Here is a 23,445-nt window from a genome sequence, read left to right on the forward strand (position 1 = left end):
TAGATGCCATTGTCTATTCACAGTATTGACCATATATCATAGTAGACCAGGTTTGTTTATGTTTGCTCCAAAGTCATTATAATAATTACTGTCATTACCTGAATAATTGAGTCATTGTTGGCTAAACATCATTGCACGGTTAAGACATTTTGGGTGGGCACGCAAAAGTGATGGGTGGGCGGGCGGGCACACCCACAGATTTTCTTTATTGTGAAAATCCTGTGCTTTTCTTTATTTCACAAGCTGATGCAGAGGGGCATGGGATGTGCATGGTTGCAGATTTGTCCTAAGGCAGTGTGTTTGAGTCGGCTTAGCTTGTGACAATGAATCCAGGCGTTGACTACGTGTAAAAGGATGTGCAATGCTACATTTTCCTGGGGGTTTTAACTGGAACTTTCAGTTCTCACATGGCCTTATATATTTGTGCACTTAACCTTTTAAACTGTCTCGGTTGTCAGCCATGGAAAACGTTTGGTTCCTTAAATGTGTTTCATGGAAGAGGTGTCAGAGTGCCATGGGTATTTTAGACCGTTAATCCGTTGTATTGTTTACCTGGTCATGAATACTTGATAGTGTTTACAGCGCAGGACAGAATATATCAGTGCTGTGTGCACAGTGAAGTGTGGGGAAAACTCAGGAAGTACTAAATACTCAGGAAGTACCCTAACACACACACACACACACACACACACACACACACACACACACACACACACACACACACACACACACACACACACACACACACACATCCAGAGAGACATCCACCCAGTATTATCCACTGCACTCTTCCTCCCTCCAACCAGTTCCTCTTCTCAAGCACTGAATCCTGTTGCCTTGGTTACGCTTCCGCCGTACACAAAAGCCTAGTGGTTGCATAATGCTTAACTGCCGGTGCAGTTTGTAGCCCACGCTGCAGCTGAGTGGGCAGGCAGCGTTCGGAGGGATCCTCCCACACTTAAGCCTGTTGCGCACGGGTGTCGCAAAAATATTATAATATATATGATATAAGTTCACAGAGAATTGCAGCGCAATGCGTTGTGAGCTTATAGATCGGCTGTTTTTGGTCCGCGACACCTGCGCGCAAACTAAGTACGAATCAGGCTTACGTTCCATAATCATGAATAGCTCAGCCTCACCAGGGAATTTTAACACTGAATGATATACACCTCCCAATTGGACAGTGAGGGAGCCCATCAGAGCCCATTGTTGCCACCGTGCCACACAGGCAGATCCTTACTGGATGACAGTTAGGCCCAAACATGAAAGGATCCCACATGGGCTTCGTGATACTGATATTCCAATGTAAACAATACATTATCTATCTATAATATTGCCTATAATATAGGAGTTGTTTTTTTACAGGAAACACTGTATCTTTTATGTTTTGTTGGAGAAGGCCATAACCTTTGCTCCAAGGTTACAGCAGGTAGAGCTATGAGTACATTAGGAACAACAAGGAAACAGGTCCTATTTATGCCAACCAAAATCTGAGGATTGCTATTATTGTTTTTCTGAGTTTCATAGTTATAATTACAGTACCTCCAAAATTATAGTTTTAGAATTTGTTGTCCTGAAACCCGGAAGTGGGTCTGTAATGGGTTCTATCACCTGGTTTCCAAGGATTTTTTCAATTCATGCAGAAAACAAGGTCTGTGGTTTGAAATAAGCCTAAGAGAGTTTCACATATTGTTCTACAGAATTTGTTAGACCTGTTAATTTCTCAACTAAGAAATTTGAAGCTGTTCTGTGCCATGTTTTTTTTTCACACAAGCGTTAATTGCTTGTGTGGTTCAAAAATCATGTGTGGATTAGTGGGGATTATCTTCTTGAAATGTCTGAATATCATAAGCCTTTGTTTGCTACAGAGCTTATTTTCTTTTATCCAAAGCCCAATGCAAAAAAATCTATTGGAAATTGGAGATAATGGTTTGTTTGGCCTACAAAAATACATCATCCATACAGCATATAGTATCAGTTGACAACACCCTTGATAACAAAATTACTATAGAAAAATAAATATGTCATTTAAAAAATGTCCCCAAAATGTCTTTTAATTGTTATTATTTTCATATTTTAACATTAGAAGGGTTCCCGATTCATAATAAAGATTTCTGTTTTTTCAGTTCAATGTTTTGGGTTTAGAATAGATGCAGAGACTGTAATAGTAATTTCTTAACATTTATTTTGTGTTTCATCATGGAACCATTTTTGCGTTGTTTTTGTATCCAGTTGTGATCCATTGCCTCGTTGAAAGGTCCACCTGTAGCCAGAGGCAGTGACATTTGCATTCATTTACAGATTGGTATCCAAGATAGATACGTGACTGAACCCTTTATATACAGTTGATCTGGACAAGAGTCTCTGTGCTGCTGGCAGCAAAATAGGCCTAAAACATGAATGATCCACCTCCGAATTTGACTGTGATTAGAAAGTGCTTTTCCTGGTATGCTGCTGGAGAGACTAGGATTGAGGATGAACCTCAATCCTTGACCCATCTGGCCATGCCAAGTCATGATCAAGAGGTTTCTATTAAATGTAATTACATACAGTATATAGCAAACATCACTTAAAATTAAGTCCACTCCCCTTTTGTATTTCTGAGAGTTGTACATTGAATGGGCACTGCTGGGTTTCATTCAGGGTCCTGTGTAGGACTGGGCGAAATAGACAAAATCAAGTTGACCAAATACCTCAATATCGATATTGTGACGATAATATCATATATTGTGACAATAATAGAAAATGTCTATTTTCACTACCATTGAAAAGTATAAAATTGGGGTTATCAAAAATAGGAAAAGACAACACTTATGCCATATCACAATATTACGATATCCAAAATACAATACAGCGATACAATATTGATATATTGACCAGCTGTATTATATTGCCCAGCTGTATTCCTGTGGTAGACGATGTCTTAATAATTTGGCTGGACAAATGTAACGGTAATTTGAATAATGTGGAATTTGTGTTCCCCCCTGTTACCGTTAGTGTATACTACACATCAGCCTTTTAAAATGTAAATAGCCTCACAGCTTGTCAGGGTGACATTTAAACAGGCCAAATCCACTACTCTATTTTAAACGGTCTCTAATGTGTGATGTTTTGGCTGTATGGGGGGGGTATTGCAAGCCTGCTGCCAAACCCCTAGTCCATTATGTTGCATTGTTCATTCAGCCAATCACTAGGCTGCACAAAAGCTGATTTGTCAGAGAGCGGATTGAAATTAAGGTTTTGGTGTTATTAGAGGACTCTGTTAGCCAAGCCGACATACAGACCTGGATTGAATGAGATGCCATACAGTGCCTCTCATGAAACCATCTCTTGGGCTTGCCTAAAAGGGATAGACATAATAACTATACCCTAGACAGTAATAATAATAATTGTGTCCCCTTTCAGTTGTTGTTGAGGTATTTGCTGCTGTATTTACACACACACTGTATACTGTATGTGGAATTTCTCCTCTGCATTTATCCATCCTAGCAATGGATGCCATTAATACGACACTGGGCTCATCAATGGACGGGTTGGGAGTTAACCTAGTTGCCCCATAAGCGGTGTAGTGCGCTTATGCAATAATCACTAATAATTTTATTAGCAGCGAAACTACGTCCACCATAGGTTGCTGCAAATGTCAAATGTGGCTCAAATGTGCATACATAGGTTGCCTTGTTTTATCAGTATCCTCCAGTTAGTAGTACTACGGTATATTCCATCCTCCAGTGGTCTCACTGCTTTGAATCGTCTGCAGCAATTTAGCAACTTTAAACCTGGTGCCCCTATTTTGGGGATGTCATGATAGGCAATTTGTTTTTTTCACATTAGCGTAAAGTTGACAATACTGAAAAAACATTGCCAATAAGGTTAGTGTTGTTTCTGTCGTACCACAGAGTATTAGAATGCCCGTAAACTCAACCTGAAGTTAATTTTCTACAAGGTGAATACCTTTACAAGTAGGCCAGTTTGACATGAGTCACCTTGATTCTTTTCACTTTTCAGTGTAGAAATGTCTCCTGCAATCGTGTTGCAATAAAGTTCACCAAAATGTTAGCCTACTTAGTTGTGTTAATAAATGTCCTGCCAGAAAACTCCACCCGACCGCCACCAATCAGAATGTTGCATGGACACACAGAAGATTGTATCGTGACGAATGAATGGCAACTGCACTGTGGGAGAATGCAGTTTGATATCCGGTATTATTGACCAAAAAAACATTTATCTCCCTGGCCCTGACTATTATTGTGATAGCAAGGAAAACAAGAAAGAAAAGTGCACTTTTAGATAACAGCCAATCGGCAATAATTCCCCTAATATACTCACCTGCTCAAGGGTTTGAACATAGTGAAATATATGCTTTGAGAGGTATTGTAATGGTACGGTAGTCTCTTCCATTGTGTATTCTGCTGTACATGTGGAGTTTAGGCTAAAAGACTGTATTTACTAGATGGATTATATTCGGATTGAGGCCAAAGATTAGGAGGATAGATGTCAGTCACACTTTCCTTTGTCACCCGTAACTGCAACATGTATTATCCCTATATTGTATTTTGATGGACATTTGTTCATTTATTATGCTTATAAAATAGACCATGTTGGGCATAATGGTCTATCTGTGAGCTTGTAGATCTGATGATAATAATAATAATAATATTTGTGTTATAAAATGTAATATACACCATGGGGAAATATATGTACAATATATAAGATAATTCTCTTAATCCTAACCTCCCCATTCTAGGGCAAACGTTCGGCAGAAATATGCTACACTAGTTTTTCCCTCCAATATTAAGTAAAATAAGTTTAGAGATAGCCATGCTAGTTTTTGTTCATAATCATGAACAGCACTAGTGTTGGGCTCACTACAACCAAAGTGTTTGCTCTGCCTGTTTTTCTTCCTGTCAGTTGCAGACATTAGTTTCACACACACACACACACACACACACACACACACACACACACACACACACACACACACACACACACACACACACACACACACACACACACACACACACAAATGTACAAGAACACACACCTGATACTGACATTGCTTAGCTTATCTCTCTAGACCTGTTAATCCCCATTGCCAACACAGACAGAAAGCAGAGGGCTTTTTCCCTCCGAGACGGCAGTTGGTTGTGACACTTGCTTTTGTTTGGGAAGTTTGGCCAATTATCCACCTTGTGTAAGTCTTCATGGTGCAGCAAAGAAGAGTGCAATAACATTGAAAACATTATACATTTTAATAATCATATTGAAGATACTGTGTTTCGTTCATCACACCTTTTACCAAAATTGTCTGTAATACAACATCTATAAAGCTGTTGTTTTATGTTTGGTGTGGCTAATTGAAACAGGAGTAGCAGTATATCTTGTGCAGCAATCTGTTATGCTCTCTAAAGTTAGAATTATTGATCGATTGAATAATTCAATATTTTATTGAGCAAGACTTTTTTGAATTGTGGACCATTAAACATTCAACACTCAAACAACTGGACAAAACAACAACAGTGCAACAAAAATAACTACTCAAAAATATAAAAAATCAAAATATACAGTTAAAATTCATGATGAGAGAATCAGAATCAAAATCAGAGAGAGTGGTGCAGTGCTAAGGTTTCTGCCCACCACCACGGAGATTGTGGGTTATAATCCACCGTGGTGCATCCGGCTTTGTTGAGCGTCTACACGGACACAATTGGCCCGTGTTCGGGGAAGGGAAGCCGGACGGGGAGGGTGATAATTGTCATTGCATGTACTCCTACGGGCTGGGGCGGCACCTGCGCCATCAGCGGGGAGTGTTGGGCGGGAGGAGTAGGACTAATTCATAAAAAATAAAAAAAAAGAAGAAAAATAAATAAAAAATAAAATATATATATATGATATGAAAGGGGACACATATATATATATATGTGTATATAAAGAAGAAAAAATCATGATGCAGTTAAATTCATGATGAATTATAGCATGGCTTCTGATTGGTGGTTTATCTACAGGGCTGTCTAATGCTTCATTTATGCTCATTTATGTCATACAATGCTCTGCAAAAATATCAGATCTACAAACTCTACGAATGATGGTCTGATATTTTGGTGTGTGACTGCCGTGACACCTTTTGTACGACGAACAAAGTATAAATCGGGCTTATGTAGGAAATTGAACAATGACAGTGTTTGGGGTGCATGTCCATGCCTGCCGGTGTACAAGTCTCTTAGTACATTCGACAAACCCTACTGCTGCTCATACTGCACTTGACAGCGGATGCACATGGCATACTCACCTGTCTCTGTTATAAAGGCCATTCATATCTAGGGAAACAAATATAACCATAAATCAGCAGGATGTCTCCTGAGATGAAAAAGCCTTACAACTAGGGTCACGCTTACATTTAAGTTTGACGATTAATTGTCACACAATTTGTTGCGATTAACGATTTTAATAGTGTTTTTGGCATTGACCATTGGGAACATATGAATACAAACTTAATTTCTGTTTGGCCTTTTAGGCTTCATAATCACGAATTGCACAGGGCAGATATGACAAATAACTTACATATACAAATAAATTACTGACACATTTACAATACGGAAATAGTTGATCTACCAGCTGTAAGCTTGTAGATCTGCTATTTCTGCTATTTTTGGAAAATGTTTGAAAATGTATGAGCATTTTTCAACATGGAAACGATTATGACGATTATGCAAAATAATTGCGATTATCTCAAATAATTGCCATCTAACTATATAAATGGCGACCAACTTCCGCACCCTCGGTGTCCACACCCCACAGCTCTGTTATCGACTAAACAACGCACCGCCAGACCACATGTCGCCAACTGACTCGCCACGCCGGCCGCGCTGAATTTACGCCTCGCGTAGGGGACATCTCACTGCTCAATACACCTTTTCCACCGCGCAACATAATTAATTCTACTCACCAAATGTCGGACAAAACGGAAGGGGAGGCAGCTTCGTACCGTTTACCGTGCGCACGACCTCATCACCACAACAGCACGCAGCCGCTGCGGGTTTTTTTTCCTTTTTTTCCAAACTTTTTTTTTGGTCACCATTTTCTCCAGGCACCATTTCTGGTGTAACGTCGGGTGTTTCTTTTCACCAGCCAATCACCTTTCACGTTGCCACGTCCGTTGCCACGTCGCGCTGACGTACGCTAAACAAGCGCTGCCGTGCGCACAATGCAAACGAGCCCAAAGGCGCGCCAAAATCAGCCGACCATTGCTTAGACACACAGTCAGACCTGGCAACGCAGCCTACGCCAATCATGTGTGAGAGATCTACAAGCTATGGGGCAGAGACGCCACCGTATCTTAGCAACAACTACAGCGCTCACTCTCATTGGTCGTGTCACGCTAAGAGCAGTCTCCAGACAATGGCATCGCAGACAGCTTGCTGTTACTGCTGTAGCCATCACAGGCAGTTGCAGCACGACGGACAGGGCGCTGTGATAGCTGCCATGTCGCTAACGCTAACCTGGTTGTCATGCCTGCAGCGGCTGTGCAATCACTTTGTCAACAATGCACGTTCGTGTGGTGAATGTCTATATTGCTGCTCAGTTCGTCCATTGCAGATGGTGTATGTTTGTGTGTGTCTTCTGGAGAACTATGTCGCTCCACAGCAACTACAGTAACTAACGTAATGGCAGGACCGCCCCGTGCAACAGATGTTAGGCTGCATTATGGTCATGTAGTAATTTCAGATAATTTCGCTCCGATTAGAGCAGTGTTTATCAACCCTTTCACGCCGCCCCCCCCCCCCCCCCCCCCCTCTGGGACCCCCCCATTCTGTTTGACTCCGTTCCACAAGTAAATATTGTGAAAATAGCCGATCTACAAGCTCGAAACGCCTCACGTTCAGAGGCTTTGTAAGCTTGGAGATCGGCTATTTTCTACATGATTGCCTCTTTCTTACATTCTTTGCCAATGTGGCCCATGTTTTCATAGCATAGTTTATTGACTACTTCTGTTGCAGAAATGGCCATTTCCTTTACTTTCGGTTTTTTATTGTCTCCGCCAGGCCGAAAGGCATGGCGCAACACTATGTTTCACCCCCTGTCCGTCCGTCTGTGATAGCTAATCTCTCACATCGTTGACTTGATCGCAGCAAAATAACAGCCCGATGTGGAGAGTCAGTGAGAGCTGGATAAACGACGTAAAATGTGTCAAAAGGAGTCTGTACGGCTGTCGATAAATGAACACATGACGTTGGTGGGAGAGCAGATATTGTGTCTTTTGGACACACAGCAGCGTGGTGCTGATGTTTGTTGTGTGAAGCAGCTTAATGTCAGAGTGTTTGTGTTGGAGCGCCTCAGTGCGGCTGCAGAGTTCATGTGCAACCTCTTCCAGAGAGACACAGAGACACTAGAAACTCTGCTGGGGAAAAAAAACACTGCTGGGCATTGACTTTCCTATGGACATTGATCTACACACTGCAGGTATATCTGCTACACACACAACATCAAACTACACACTGCAGGTATGATGCAGCGTTTGCATTACAGCCAGCATGCCAGCGTAGTTCCCATATGGTTTCAAGGTGGGCTAAACCATATGGACCCCATGTCAGCAATGTCAGCGGCATCCACTTCAGTCCCAACTGCGATGCCCATGCAGGCTATACGTAGCTTCTACCTGGCCCTTAGGTGGGCCCTAACTAGCCATGTTTATGTGGGACCAAGGCGGGTCCTAACTGGGTTTGCCCATGCAGGCTTTAACTGGGTTCTACCTGGGCCCTAGGTGTACCCTAACCAACCACAGTGCAGTGCCCATCGCTCCAATTGTTGTGACGTCAGGGCTCTCAATACTGCACATTGGTGGAGGAGGAGGGGCCGCAGGCCGACCGCACACATCGCTGAACCAATGGTAGCCCACGGATGTTTCCTCTGTGGATTTACAATCTGCCCCTCTATGCCACATATCATCCGCACTACAGGGTCTTCACTGACCGAGCCACGGCCCCACTGACCCTCATGACGCTACGCCACTTAAACGTGCGGCAGCATGCGCTGGGTTGCCAGGTTTGCACAGCCTGCGCCAGAAACAAGCAACCACCTTCATGAAAAAAAAAAACACACCAAAATGGTCCGCAATGTTCCAGGGGTGTCCCCGCGCGTCCCAACACTCCACAGGGGGTCAGTGGACCATCAGGGGGTCCGCGGACCCCCTGTGGACCCCCTGAAACATAACAAATAGTATTTCTTCAAATTTTTTCCTTTTTCAAAAAAATTTTTCCACAGTTTCACTCCGGCGATTTGGGTCCCCCAATATACACACGGCTGGGCCCCGTGCGCGGCTGGGGTTGAGGGGGGCGTAGCCCCCCGAAACTCTAGTTATGTAATAATTGTGACAGGCCTACTTACAACCTTGCAGACCAACACTCTTTTTTTCTCCACACCCAGCTGACAGGCGCAAATAAACTCTCCTCTCCTCTCCCCTCCCCTCCCCTCCAATTGCTTTGTGGAAACAAGTAGGCCAAAAGTTGGAAGCCTCGCCCTCGTCTGTCCTTAAACACAACAAAAGGGGAACAGCAACTTGATCCAATAGACTTCGTAGAGTGTTTTGCACTGCCTGGTGGGTGCATGGGTGGTTTAGCAAAGGCTTGAGAAAACGGTCTCCCTACAACTGTTTGTCAGCGTTTTCTAAGCTATGTTTTTCACCGCTACTCACCCATAAATTCTGCTCCTAACGTTGTGTTTATTCAGCAGCCTGCGAGTGAGTCAGAGAGCTCTCCCCAAGGATACCTCACATGACAGAAAGGGATTTCCCAGGTAGTCTTTGCTAACCAGAAGTCATTAAGCCACATTTGCCTGAACATTATGAATTGTTGTTCATAGCACTCACTATATTCTAAGGAGAATTGACTAAGACAGGGGTTTATTATTTGAAAAACAGCAGCAGTACTTTAGCCCTATTTACTTAGTTGTATGACAAGTAGCGCAATAGCCGATCTACAATCTCACAAACTGCTATTTTCACTACTGTATGTTTGACATTTTCTTCAAAATGTTGAAAAATGTAAAAAAATATTAGATTTTTTTTTCAAGTTACCCAAAAGAGCGATGGCAGGGTTAATGTGATTGAAGTGCTTATTATTTCAAAATCATTTTCAGTTTATGGTTCCTCTCTACTATCTCAACAAGGGAATAGGGCTCATTTGAACTACTGACATTTTCCCCCTGTTTGTGTGTGCAGCTGGTGTTGTTAATGAAGGGTGGGCTCACCCCCCCCACCCCCCCCCCCCCCTCCTGTGTGTGTGTGTGTGTGTGTGTGTGTGTGTGTGTGTGTGTGTGTGTGTGTGTGTGTGTGTGTGTGTGTGTGTGTGTGTGTGTGTGTGTGTCAGTGTGTGTCAGTGTATGTGCGCGCACGTGTGTACACTGTACAGTGAGGTTAATAGCTTTGTGTGATTCTAGCAAGCCTCCCACATGTGCTTCTATAGGTAAGGCGTTGTTACTGTTTGCCCATTGGTAGAGTTGTCTTATCCAAACTAATTTGGGCTGGTCTAAAACGTTCAATGTTCAAGGTAGTACTGCATGGGTAATTGGCACACAATAATAGTGAAAATAGCCGATCTATAAGCCTCACAATGCGTTGCGATGCGAGCTTGTAGATTATTAGTTATTTTGAAACACACCTCAAGCTCTGCCTTCACTCCAGATGAACAATCTAGCACTGTAGAAGAAAACGTGATTCACCTCAATGCAGCTCAATACAATAACTCATTATAAACATCAGTACATTGGACAGCTATAGAAAGAATGCACTGCCAAAGTGCATACTGTTAGTAGGCATCATATTTTCTGAGTTCAGTCATCCCATTGCTATGGGGTACCCTCATACTGTCAGATGCTGTCACACCATCAAACAACATCCCATCACCTTGAGGCACAGCCACAGCCAAAAACATTGGATTGCAAGACGACAACAAAAATTGTACTGCATTTAGATAGAAACACTGTGGCTAAAGCTGTCGTGTCAGCTTCACATGTTAAGAAATGTCTTACCCAACACTGTCTGCCCTCTGTTACCCAACCCAAGTGGCTTCTTTCTTTTCACATCCATCCTAGCATGAAGCAATCATTCAGAATGACCTTCAACCTGGCATCTTCTCTGTTGTCTTCATAGGCAACATTTTTGCAAATTTTAGGAAAATTCTGAAATATATACAACAGCAAGAAGAATAAAAAGGCAGAGGGGAATTATTACGAAGAGATCAGTTTTCAGTTGACCATTTTCTTAGTGCTTAAAGGACCACTTCACCCATTTTCATCCCACCTTCATATAATTGTTCCTCACTAATGCTCATTAACCCATTTAGACCTGGAACGCAGCTGTGTCATTTTACATTTCTTTGGCTACTCAAAAATGCAGATATACAAGCTCATAGCGCGGCACAGAGTGCCACGCTATGAGATCTGCTATTTTTTGAAAAATCGAGAATTTGTGCAAATCTTTGATATATATAAAGAATATATATAAAATATTAGTGACATCATCTGAAACAGTCCGTGGTTCAGGTGACTGCAATCTTTGATTTTGTGAGCTTTGCAGACAGAGCATTCATCGTATAAATCTTGGATGGTGGGATTATCACATCTGCTGTAATTTCCAGGTGCGTTTCTCAGTGAGGTGAAGTTGTGACCTCCCAGGAAGTTGAACTTACTGACCCACTCCACTGCAGCACCTTCTATGTAGGGGTGTGCCTCTGCTTGGCCTCCTGTTGTCCACCATCATTTGTTTGGTCTTGTTGAACTTTGACATCCAGGTTGTTCTCTCGGCACTCCTGACAAAGTATAAAATAGGGCTTTTTAAAGCAAATTACAGGAGCTATCATATCACATCATATGTATAATATATACCTTTCAGTTCTTTGTTGGTGCAACACAGACATTTCTATAATTTTATATATTTAGACATAACTTAGATTTGAGTTTATATGTGTGAGCTTGCATTGCAGTTTCAGTTGTTTGTTCCCCCTCAGTTGGGGGGAAAAAAACATTAGGGTGGACCATAAATTGGAAACTTTTTCCAGTTTGATTGAATACTTATTTATTTACTTATACGCATTAGTCTATACTTGAGATGTGCGCACCCAAACTATGTACAGACTTGGGGCCGCAACCGCGACTACACTAGAGAACAGCCACATAAATGTATAAATGTTCCCATCCGGTGGTCTAGGATAGAGCCCTTGGGAATCCGGTCAACTAAGTATAGGGTGTGTAACGTGTAAGTGGTTATTGAGGAAGGGGAAGTCAGTTTTGTTTCCTTTCCTCATTGCAATCGTTTTTATCACACCAAACAAAACAAACAAAAGGTTACAAATCAGACTGACCTTTGCAATATGTTTTCAGTTCCTTGCGATCTGTAAAGTTCCTGGCTGTGTGTAAGAAATTATACAACATATCGTGTACAATGCAATATGGATCAACAATGACCACATGTTATGAAGCTATTTGCTTAACAGTTGGCTTGAAAGTTGTCCTTATGCTGGGCATGTCATAATACTCAACTTCAACTTCAACTTTTTTTCTTTTTTTAAGTGGGCGAAATGCTCCCACTATTTGTAGTTTTCAAGAGAGGGGAAAAGAATAGAGATACACAAGAGAAACAAGGAAAAGAGGTCAGAAATGTGAAATATTCCCAACATTCTGCAAAAATACAGTAGCAGATCAACAAGCTCACAATGAGTTTCGTCGTGAACTACGGTAAGCTATCTTCGGTGAAGAGATTTGGTTTAGAGGTAATAAGGAAGGCGGCCAAGTACAGACCCCTGGGGACACCGGTCAACAAAGTATATACGGTTTAAATAATTTTACGCCTCAGAGGATTCTAAAATGTCATGCTGAAATAGCTGTCAGGCGCTCGTTAATGTCCATCCCTGGACATGGACTGGTGAAATCCTCAGTGTTAATTTAACTCTGAGTGTATGGACCCTTACGGGTACGTACATCTTTACACTCTCGGAGTTAACACTGAGACTTTTACTGTGTATTGTCTCATCGGAGGCCTGACTTCGAGCCAGGTCCCACAATAGGATGAAGCTAAAATGAATAGGGGGTCGTCGGAAGGTACATTAGCATGAGAAAGCCCCCACCCCCCAATCCTCCTTTCCTCCTCCCTGCTCCTGTCAACAAGCCTCTAGCTCTTCCTTAACAAGCCAGATGGCTTGTCCATAGAGTTGAGTTCATATTATTTCCAAATGTTTTTCTAAATTTAGCATTGGGTAGAGATCAGGTGTGTGCCCAGGAGGTACAGGAAACTTATTTTATTATTTTCACTTCGATGGGCTCGAAATCATCTCCTTTGCCTTACGGATCACGTGCCGCTGCCTTCGCCATTTGAATCATATAGCCTAATATTTACTCCACAAATATCACACACATTGCAGATACAGAAGACCTATAACTTAATGCTCTGATTGACTTTCTATAAACTGTCCACTCTGCTTATGGCAGGATGATATAAGTCTGATGACAGACGCAGGGCAATCTCTTCATTATGTCCACTGCTTTTGGCCAGGACAGAGGAAGCCATTGGAAACGTGCCTTGTTTACACGTTCTCCTCTCTTATTATCTCAAAATGTTTGCCTCTGTTTGCCTCTCTCCCCCTCACACCTATCCTGCCTGTCTGCCTCTCTCTCTCTGTTTTCCATCTTCCTGTCTCACTCTTCCACTCCTCCCTCCCTCTCTTAGCGCGTGTTTGATATATTAAGTGCATGACTATTGCCTGGGGCGCGAGGAGAGGCACGTGCGGCGTGGGCGTCGACAGACCTTACACAAACGTCCTTGCTTCCTGAGTGTTTGTATTTTTTTCCAGGCTTTGTTTTGGTAGCCTGACATGTTGTGTAGCAGTGGAGTCAGCGTTATCCCATCTGGTAGCACTGTTCAACAACAATGCTGCACAGGGACATGATGGTGGAATTTCCATTACAGAGTTGTATTTTTTTTCCTGACATGCACTCACGCCCACTGCAATATCAGAGTCGCTGCTGCTGCCATTACCTCCACATACTGTGCGTCCCTCATCTGTCATGGCCTGCTAGTACAGTGGTTTTCAAAGTGGGAGCTGCCAGCCAGGACAATGGAAGAGAAACGGAGGAGAGAAATAAATACATAAAATGTGTTATTCAAATTTCAATTCATAAGATTATTGTGGCAGTTTAAACATTTTAAAACTGGCATCCCTATTTTGGGCATTTCATTATTGTCAAAATTTGTGTGAAACCTTTCCAAAAATTGTTAAAATTGCAGATCTGGCTATTTGTCGTACAAAGAAGTACAGGCATAGAGCTTAAAGAAAATGCACCCAAAAAAGTAATTTTCAGGAAATGGAAAATCTGTGTTCCATAGATCAAATGTAGTTATTTAGTCACAAGCTCTTTTTAATACTTTTCATTGAATAAATATTCATAAAAATACACAGGCAGACTTAACCCCTTTCAACCTGTCATCCGTATAGGCGAAGATATTTCTAATTGTATCCAAAATAGCGAAAATAGCAGATCTACAATGAAATTTATGAAAAAACGTATATAGATATAAAGATATAAAGTTTATGTCTCACAGCAATTGTTGCACAACAACTTTCACGACCTTAAGTTTCACTTTAGCCTTTACTGCATCAGGCACTTCAGGCTTTCATTGCCAGAGGTGCTGTTTTGTGATGTCATGTGCGGCATGAGCTGTGATCTACATTTGAGGGGATGATACATACATGTAGAGTTGTATACTGTATATCCCTGTTGTAGATGGCTTGGCCTTTGGCCACAGGGGAATCCCCCTTGGCCAGGGAAGATATTAGGCAAACTGGCAGGCTACTCGGTTACACTCACCTTCCTTTGACCTCGGGCAGGGCTACTCCATTACACTTGTACATTCTAAAGCTTTGTGAATTTGAAAACTTTCTATGCTATGTACTGTAAGTGTACAATGATGGTTGTTTGCCGAATTAGCCCACATAGTATCCATAACCACTATGGATACTATGTTGTAGTTGTTGTTTTCGCATTGAATATAGAATTTCAACAAAGTAAACAAATGCCTTCTGTTTCTGAAGGAATAGAATGTTGGCCAATCCTGTAGTGCAGCATTCTGGGTGTGTGGAGCATAATATTGCTCCTTGGATGCATTTCAGCTGGGAGTGGTGACACTGGTAGTGAGCCATGAGGCTCTTCTACAGCAGGAGTCCCCAACCTGGGGTCTGCGGACCCTTGTTGGTCTACGGATCATTCCATGGTCCACGATGCCAGTCCGACTCCGCATGCAAATTTGATTTATTTGATTTGATATATAGGCTAATATTCATGACCATTAGTTATCTATGGAACAGCTGTTTCAACTGAAACTCTGCATGCATTAGCATTGTAACGTTTACGTAACATTATTTAATGCAAGGGTTAATTCATACCATAGTTATTACAGGGAAGGCTCACAGTTCCAAACCATGGATTGTTACTGTAGATACCATGGGATACCTAAAACGGTATGCATCTCTACAAATGACCCATACCACTACTACTGTACAATATTTGAGGTCCTTGTGGGTCTAATGTTTGCCACAATAGTGTCTAGAATTAGTCTTCTTTTGTAATATATTTTCCAGCCCAGGGTCCCTGTCCAAGACTGTGAGAGTGTGTTTATAGTCAAGGAAGTACATTTATCTCAACAGGCTGCCCTTTAGTGTCTGTTATTTATGTTTTACACAGATAACAGGGAATTTGACAGAATGCTCTGGATGGCGATAACATTTCTTGGCTCTTTTTTCTTGAGGAGGGGTTTGTAATAGTTGGAAAGTGTCTTCTTAGCTCTTTGCGTAATCCCAGCAACAATAACTGAGATTTATTGATTTGTTTTTTGGTTCTGCAATGTTTAATTGATTCCATCATTGCACATCATAAATTTAGTTTTGAGTGTTGTTTATCAGTATTGTGTATGAATGGTCCTCTTATATGTATTATATTCCTAGTTTATAGTCTATTTTATTTGATATGATGACTCTGAGGAAGGTCGAAAGACCGAAACGCCAGTCACTGTATGCTTGCACCTAAATAAAAAAAGGCTTAAAATGTCCGCGTTGCTCCAGCGTTAATCTCTTCTGCATTTTATATGATCAATTGGTATCATTTCATTTGTTCATCTTCTAAACCGTTGGTTCTCAAAGTGGAGTCCGGGGACCCCCAGGGGTCCTTGAGGGAGTTCCAGGGGGTACCCAGCTAAATGATAGATAGTTAGGAACCAAATGGACCCTTATGGGTCTGTAACTCTGAGAGTGTACAAATGGAACCAAATAGACCCTAACGGGTCCATTTCGTTCCATTTTACACTCTCAGAGTTAAACTAACATTGATTTTACAATATAAATTGGGGTCCCAGAGATGGAAATGCCATTAAATGAGGGTCCGTAGCCCTAATGCATGTCAAACTGGGGGTCCTTGAAATTAAAATGGTTAAAAATCGCCGTAAAAAAAAATTCTCTTATGGGGGTCCCCCTGGCTTATCTTTTCAAATGGGGCTCCGCGGGCTAATAAGTGTCAATTTGGGGGTCCTTCACATGAAGAAGTTTGAGAAGCACTGTTCTAAACTCCCTCTTCTTGCCTTTCTCATTGGCAGCGGTCAGTTTGCGGTGGTCCGGCGATGTCGTAACCGAAGCACAGGGGTGGAGTACGCCGCCAAGTTCATCAAGAAGCGACGGAGCAAGTCGAGCCGGCGCGGCGTGACACGGGACGACATCGAGCGCGAGGTGAACATCCTGAAAGAGATCCAGCACCCCAACATCATAACGCTGCACGACGTCTATGAGAACAAGGCCGAGGTCATCCTCATCCTGGAGCTGTGAGTTGCCCGCTCTCTCATCCTGCTCTTGAAGCTATGTTAAGCAAGCTGTAAGGCCTGAAGATAAAATGTAGTATAGTATAAAGGTTTCAGTGAGACATAACACCGTCAACCAGTTTGTGTATGTTCATACCGGTATTGTTTTTTTACAGCATGACTCTGAAAGTGTGTTTGTGTGGTGGTGGGGGGGGGGCAGTCTGGCAATGTCCCCTCCGTGGGCAGCACTCAGCTGTGTGAAGCTGAAAACTGAATTGGTCTAATTATTATTTTATGACATGGAGATGACTGACGTCATAGACTGGCTTAGGGTTGTCCGATATTGGCTTTTTTACCGATAACCGATATACCGATATTGTCCAACTCTTAATTACCGATACCGATATCAACCGATACCGATATATGTGGGGATTATTGTGATTAGGGTAAGCTCAAATTTCATATCACACACACCATATACAGTAAGAACTCCTGTAACTTATTTATAAAGCAAAAAAAAAAAAATGTTTTTTTTTTTTTCAAAAAACGATACCGATATTTTCCCGATATCAATTTTTATGCTAATATCGGCCGATAATATCGGGAGGCCGATAAAATCGGACATCCCTAGACTGGCTACATGGAGTCCACGATCCACATGGAAGCCACGCAATTATTACACCCCGTCTTGTTTTCCCCCCTCATCTCTTAAGAATATTGTCAAAATCAGCTCCTCCCTCACTCTTTAAAATGAGCTCACCCGCCCCTCATATCCATGCATGCTTCCCATTTTGTCTCGTTATGGCTGCTGTAGTGTGTTGCTAAGAAGGGGTTGTGTAGAGGAGGGGTCAGCTGACTTGTTTTGACACACAGCGGCATTATTCCCCTTGTTTATCGGTTTGCACGTAGACTATGATGAAACTTTCAGCTGCATGCATTCTAGACCAGGTTTTCACATCAAAACTAATTGAATGTGGGTGGGTGTGAGTGGGTCGGGTATTGTGGGGGCGGGGGGGGGGGCTCCAACATTCACAACCTCCCATAGAGGTGAGTTATCTTTTTAATCTGTTGGAGGTGATGTGGGGTCACAGTAACACTGGTTAGACCAGTTACACTAGTTGATAATTGCGCTCACAACAAAACCCTGCATGATCATTGTTCCCTAGAGCAATGGTTCACTGAGGGCCTAGAGTGCAAACCAGCAGCTATTTTTTTCTTTTCCTGAGACACCAGGCAAAGAGAGAAAATGAAAAAATAGCAGTGGTCTGAAATGCCAAAGAGCAGAAAACGACAATGTAACAGATTTGTAATGTTAAATTCTAGGTTAGATGCCTAGAGGTAGATCTGGCTCTATTAGAAACACGTGTAAGATGTGAATATATTTTTAAGATGCAGGGATCTTTTCATGGAGAGTGACATCTCCGAAGGCATGATATCCTTTATGCCAGGATCTGGAACCTCGGTTAACCCATTCAATCCGGGAACGCATCTGTGCCATGTTAAGATTTATTTGGCTATTCAAAAATAGCAGATATACAAGCTCATAGCGTGGCACCAAGTGCTGCGCTATGAGCTTGTGTAACTCATTTGTAACTGAAATATTTTCTTCTGGGGGTCCCTGGAACAAAGTATTTTAGATTGGTGTCCGCGGCCAAATACATATCTAAAAATGTTTTCTAAATCCAAACATTAGGCCTATGTTGCTATATCAGTGGTGCTCCAACTTTTCCATGTCAAGGACCACCCAAAATGATATGTATTTGGCCGTGGACCCCATCTCAAAATATGTTATTCCAGGGACCCCCAGAAGCACGTATTGGAGTTAATTTTTTTTGCTTTAAAACACATTGGGGTATTGTCCACCGGGCAGCTATCAAGTCCCTTTCACTGCAATATCTAACTTGCAGGACTTGCAACTAGAGAATTTTAAGAAGATTAGAAAATATATATCCATATCACAGAATTTTCTCTTGTCCATATTCCTCTTATTCATGTTGTAAACTCTGTGTGATATTTAAATGACGATTGTTTTCAGCTGTGATTTTTATCAATGCCCAACCATTCTTATGCTGTTATTAGTTGGGTACAACCTTTTTATAATTTCACATGTGAACCCTGTCGTAAGATGATTAGTGCACTCGGATATATGCTGGTTTCTTACTACGTTTAGATTAATAAATGACGACCCAGGTATTTACTAGACCGTTCAGGCTTTCATGACACCATGCACGTAACTTTAAGAACTGTGATTGGTTTATGTTTGAGGTAACATACATACATACGACATACGTAGATACATACATGTATACAGGCAATAGCATACAGACAAACCCTGTTCTAAATGGCTTGGCCTATTTCCATGTTCAATTAAATTGCTTATTTTTATGACATGAATCTAGGAGAGACACCACCAAGCCTCGTGATTGATAAAGAACGCCGCCATGATGCATATGAACTATTACTAGGACAGAGACAATTATTCCAGTGAATTCCACATGTGAAAGTGAAACTTAGCTTATTCCCACAATAAACTAAGCCTTTGTTAAAAGTTATTGGTAGTTACTAGGTTGTATTAATTCCCCTTTTGTGTCAGATTTGCTTCCTTTTCCCCAGTTTGGAAGAAAGTTATTAGCCTGGTTGTCTGAGGCTATAGAAGCAGGCTAGCTGTGACCAGCTTTCTGGTGTGAATATGTGTAGTGATGGATCATATGTGTCCAGCAAACCTCCACCTCATTAAAAACAACTAGAAAAGCTATCCAGAAAAGCTGGCCAAAGGACAGCAGCTGTGCCATATATGATCAACATCCCTCTTTGCTTTTGGCACGTATTCATGCATTTACAGTCTGTTTACTAGCAGAGTAGATGATGAAATACACATTCTAGAAATAGAGTGGTGGAGGGAAGGGTCTCAAGGTTGTTATCATCCTTATTATCTCGTTCCAGATGTGCAGCTAATCTGGTGATTGAAAGCTGTGTGTGTGTGTGTGTGTGTGTGTGTGTGTGTGTGTGTGTGTGTGTGTGTGTGTGTGTGTGTGTGTGTGTGTGTGTGTGTGTGTGTGTGTGTGTGTGTGTGTGTGTGTGTGTGTGTGTGTGTGTGTGTGTGTGCGCGCGCGCGTGTGGACCGTGTGGTGATGGATGTGTTGGAGGAAGCATGGCGGTAATTACAGTTATCTGGTCTCTCTCTCCTCTTTTTTGCCATCTCTTTCATTATCATCTCCACCCAAGATGAGTCTGTTTCTACTCTCTCTTCAAACCATTGTCTTGTTTCACTTAATCACTCCATCACTAAAAGGCAGACAGACTAAAGTTTAGATTCATCAAATACCCATATCAAGAGGCAAACATATTTGTGATGTCCCGATAAAGTTCTTTTTTAGTTTTCCCCCCCAACAGGCATCCCTTAACTCTTTAAGACCGGGAACGCATCTGTGTGTCATTTTTTTATTTTGTTGGGCTATTCAAAAATAGCAGCTGCGAGCTTGTAGATCTGCTATTTTTGAAAAATCGTGAAAATGTGTGCAAATCTTTGAATATACGTTTTTCAAAGCGAACATTTTTAACTGAAATCTTTGCTTCTGGGGGATTCTATAAATGTTTAAAAACAAAAAAAACGTATGTTGCTATGATATCAGTGGTGCTCCAACTTTTTCATGTCAAGGACACCCAAAATGATACGTATTCGGCCGCGGACCCCCATCTCAAAATATGTTGTTCCAGGGACCCCCAGAAGCAAAGATTTGAGTTAAAAATGTTCGCTTTATAATACTATATATTCAAAGATTTGCACACATTTTCAAGATTTTTCAAAAATAGCAGATCGCGCTATGAGCTTGTAGATCTGCTATTTTTGAATAGCCCAAAGAAATCTAAAATTACACACATACGTTCCAGGTCTTAAATCTGACATCCACAAGGAGGATTGTGCTGTGTTGCGTTGTGTCACCGCCATCGACGTTGTCCCGTGCAACGCCACACCCGGTGGAGCTCAGCCGTAAGGCTACATGTCTGCAATTAAAATACAGCACATCACTGTCTTGTGTTTGATGTTAGATTTGATTCAAGCTTTGGAAAACTTCACTAGACTTGTTTTGCATCTGGAGTACAATATCGTGGGCACTCTAAACTGAGGCTACATTCATTCCACACTAATACGTTTACTTTTCATTTAGAAATGCATAACTTTTGCTATATTTGCACCTAGCGGCTGTCCACTAATGAGGCGTTTTCAAAGCCCTAAAACAGAGCTCTTGAAATTGATAATGCATGGAGTGAGTCATTGCTTTAATAAAACTTTAATAACGATCTCATAAAAAAATCTTCAAGAAAGTAGTTCCAACTTTATTCCAAGTTGGTCAGTCTCACTGCGCAGCTCTGACTGTTTCTGCTTAGTTGTTTCTGATACTGGCATAGAAATCTCTTCAAATGTAATTAACCCATAGAGACCTGGAACTCATCCGCGTCATTTTTTTATTTGAGCTAAAAAGCATTATTTTACACTTTGGCTATTCAAAAATAGCAGATATACAAGCTCATAGCGCGGCACGAGTGCTGCGCTACGAGCTTGTAGATCTGCTATTTTTGAAAAATCGGGAAAATGGGTGCAAATATTTGAATATATATTATTTTAAAGCCAACATTTTTAACTCAAGTCTTTGCTTCTGGGGGTCCCTGAAACTAAATATTTTGAGTTGGGGGTCGGCGGCCAAATACATATCATTTTTGGGTCCTTGACATGAAAAAGTTTGAGCACCACTGATATAGAAACATACATATTTTCAGAATACTGTTGGGATTTAGAAGACATTTGTAGTATCGGCTTCAGGATGAATGATGATCATATGATATGCCTTTTCAGGCTAGTATTAGTATTGGATGGAGTATGGATGGAGATTATTTCTGAAACAGTGCTACGGTGGTCAATGGGACAGATATTGTAAGATATATTATAATTTTATGCCATTTTAAAATGAAAACGTATTTGTGTGGACACACTATGTCATTAGAGTTTTGTCAGAGATGATTGCTATGTTTGGAAAAGATGGGAATACCTGTTTAAAATACCTTGAAAGTTGTGGATAATGTCCATTTATATGATGTCTGAGAGAGTGTAATGCGATGAAGCATACAGAGGATCAGAATTTGATTGTGTTTGATTTAGCTGATGCTGATTAATTGGATTCAGATATAAATATAGAAATATAGCCACATCAAATTAATAAAAAAGTCAGCCTTTTATCTATAGCGAGAATTAGAGGATTCGTGTCCAAACAAGACTTGGCTCACAACGTGTTCATCGCAAGCTTGTAGATTGATTATCTTTGAACGTTTTGGAATAGAGCTTTAGTGGATAAGTCTGTCACACTCGGTTTTGTCGGATTGGTTTTGTCCATGAGAATGTGCTATGGGTGCATCCCAACTTTTAGTGTTAGTAGTACAGGGGATGGTGCCGGGGTGCACGGCAGTCTTTAAATATGGAATTAAGTAGTTTATTGTCAGCCCCTAACAATGATAGACATTGATTAAAATCATGCAGGGATGTGTGAATGTGTTAGAATCTAAGATTAGCGCTGCCGTATTAAGAGGAGATTGGTAGTCACTGAGCAGCTGAAATCCCACCATTTAATTCTCTCTCTCTCTTTCTCTCTCTCTCTCTCTCTCTGTTTCTCCTTCTCTTTGTATAGGGTGGCTGGTGGTGAGCTCTTTGACTTCCTGGCAGAGAAAGAATCACTAACAGAGGAAGAAGCCACACAGTTCCTCAAGCAGATTCTGGACGGGGTCTTCTACTTGCACTCCAAACAAATCGCCCATTTTGACCTCAAGGTATGACTGCAACACACACTGTATCAAATAGGCTATAAACACCACTGGTTCTTCTGTCAATCCAACATGTCACTGTTCTTAAACACGGTGAGACGGTGAATCAGAACCCTGCACTCTGAATAAGAAAAAGCAGAAAGGTCTAAAATCAGAAGTGTAAACCGGGAGAGACTTCTGTCCTCAGATAATCCTCTGCGTCGATGATCCAAGACATTTTATTTCTGTTCTAGATTGTATTTCATTTAGCGCTTTTTGATCTTTATAAGAAGATGAAGACTTCTTTTATTGGTGAGGTTACATTAATGAATCACTTATAATCTCTCCACATATCCCTCTGTCTGATAAATGCACACATAGCCTCAACATGCTGTAATATGAGGAGAAAGTGCAGTGTAGTTGCTGCGGTTTGTCTTCAGATTCAGTCCAAGGCAATGTGAGACTTGATTGTTGACACCACTTCAGGGAATTGTATAAATTATTGGTCACTGTTATGACAGTTCTTTAGTGAAATCATTGTCAACTTCATTGATTTGCTGTCCGCTTAACTCATTCAGTGCCACATGACGTCTAAGACGTCACGTGGCCTGACGCCCCGTGCGCCACAAGAGTTTTTTTTTTTTTTAAACCATGTTCAGAAGCCAAGATATGAAGATTTGCTGCTCCATTTGCTTAACTTCTTACTGAAAAAGGCTGTATCTCGGCTCCTAAGCACTTTTTTTTTTTTTACAATGAATTTTGCTGTGGCACTCAGAGCCAAAATTTCATAAATAAGCTGGGCACTGAATGAGTTAAGGGGCAAC

The 23,445-nt window shown here is 41.4% G+C and overlaps 1 protein-coding gene across 2 annotated transcripts in view; it reads left to right on the forward strand.

Moving 5' to 3' along the window:
* The window catches only part of dapk1 (death-associated protein kinase 1), an 87,727-nt gene that overhangs the window by 13,180 nt on the left and 51,102 nt on the right, over positions 1-23,445 (forward strand). For both annotated transcript variants that reach the window (XM_084056181.1, XM_084056182.1), the window contains exons 3-4: positions 16,631-16,852; positions 22,510-22,648. In XM_084056181.1, coding sequence (XP_083912307.1) covers positions 16,631-16,852; positions 22,510-22,648 — 361 coding nt within the window. The remainder of the gene's footprint in view (positions 1-16,630; positions 16,853-22,509; positions 22,649-23,445) is intronic.

The sequence above is a fragment of the Gymnoscopelus microlampas genome (genome assembly GCF_963454915.1).
Source record: "Gymnoscopelus microlampas genome assembly, chromosome: 4".
Taxonomy (NCBI): Eukaryota; Metazoa; Chordata; class Actinopteri; order Myctophiformes; family Myctophidae; genus Gymnoscopelus; species Gymnoscopelus microlampas.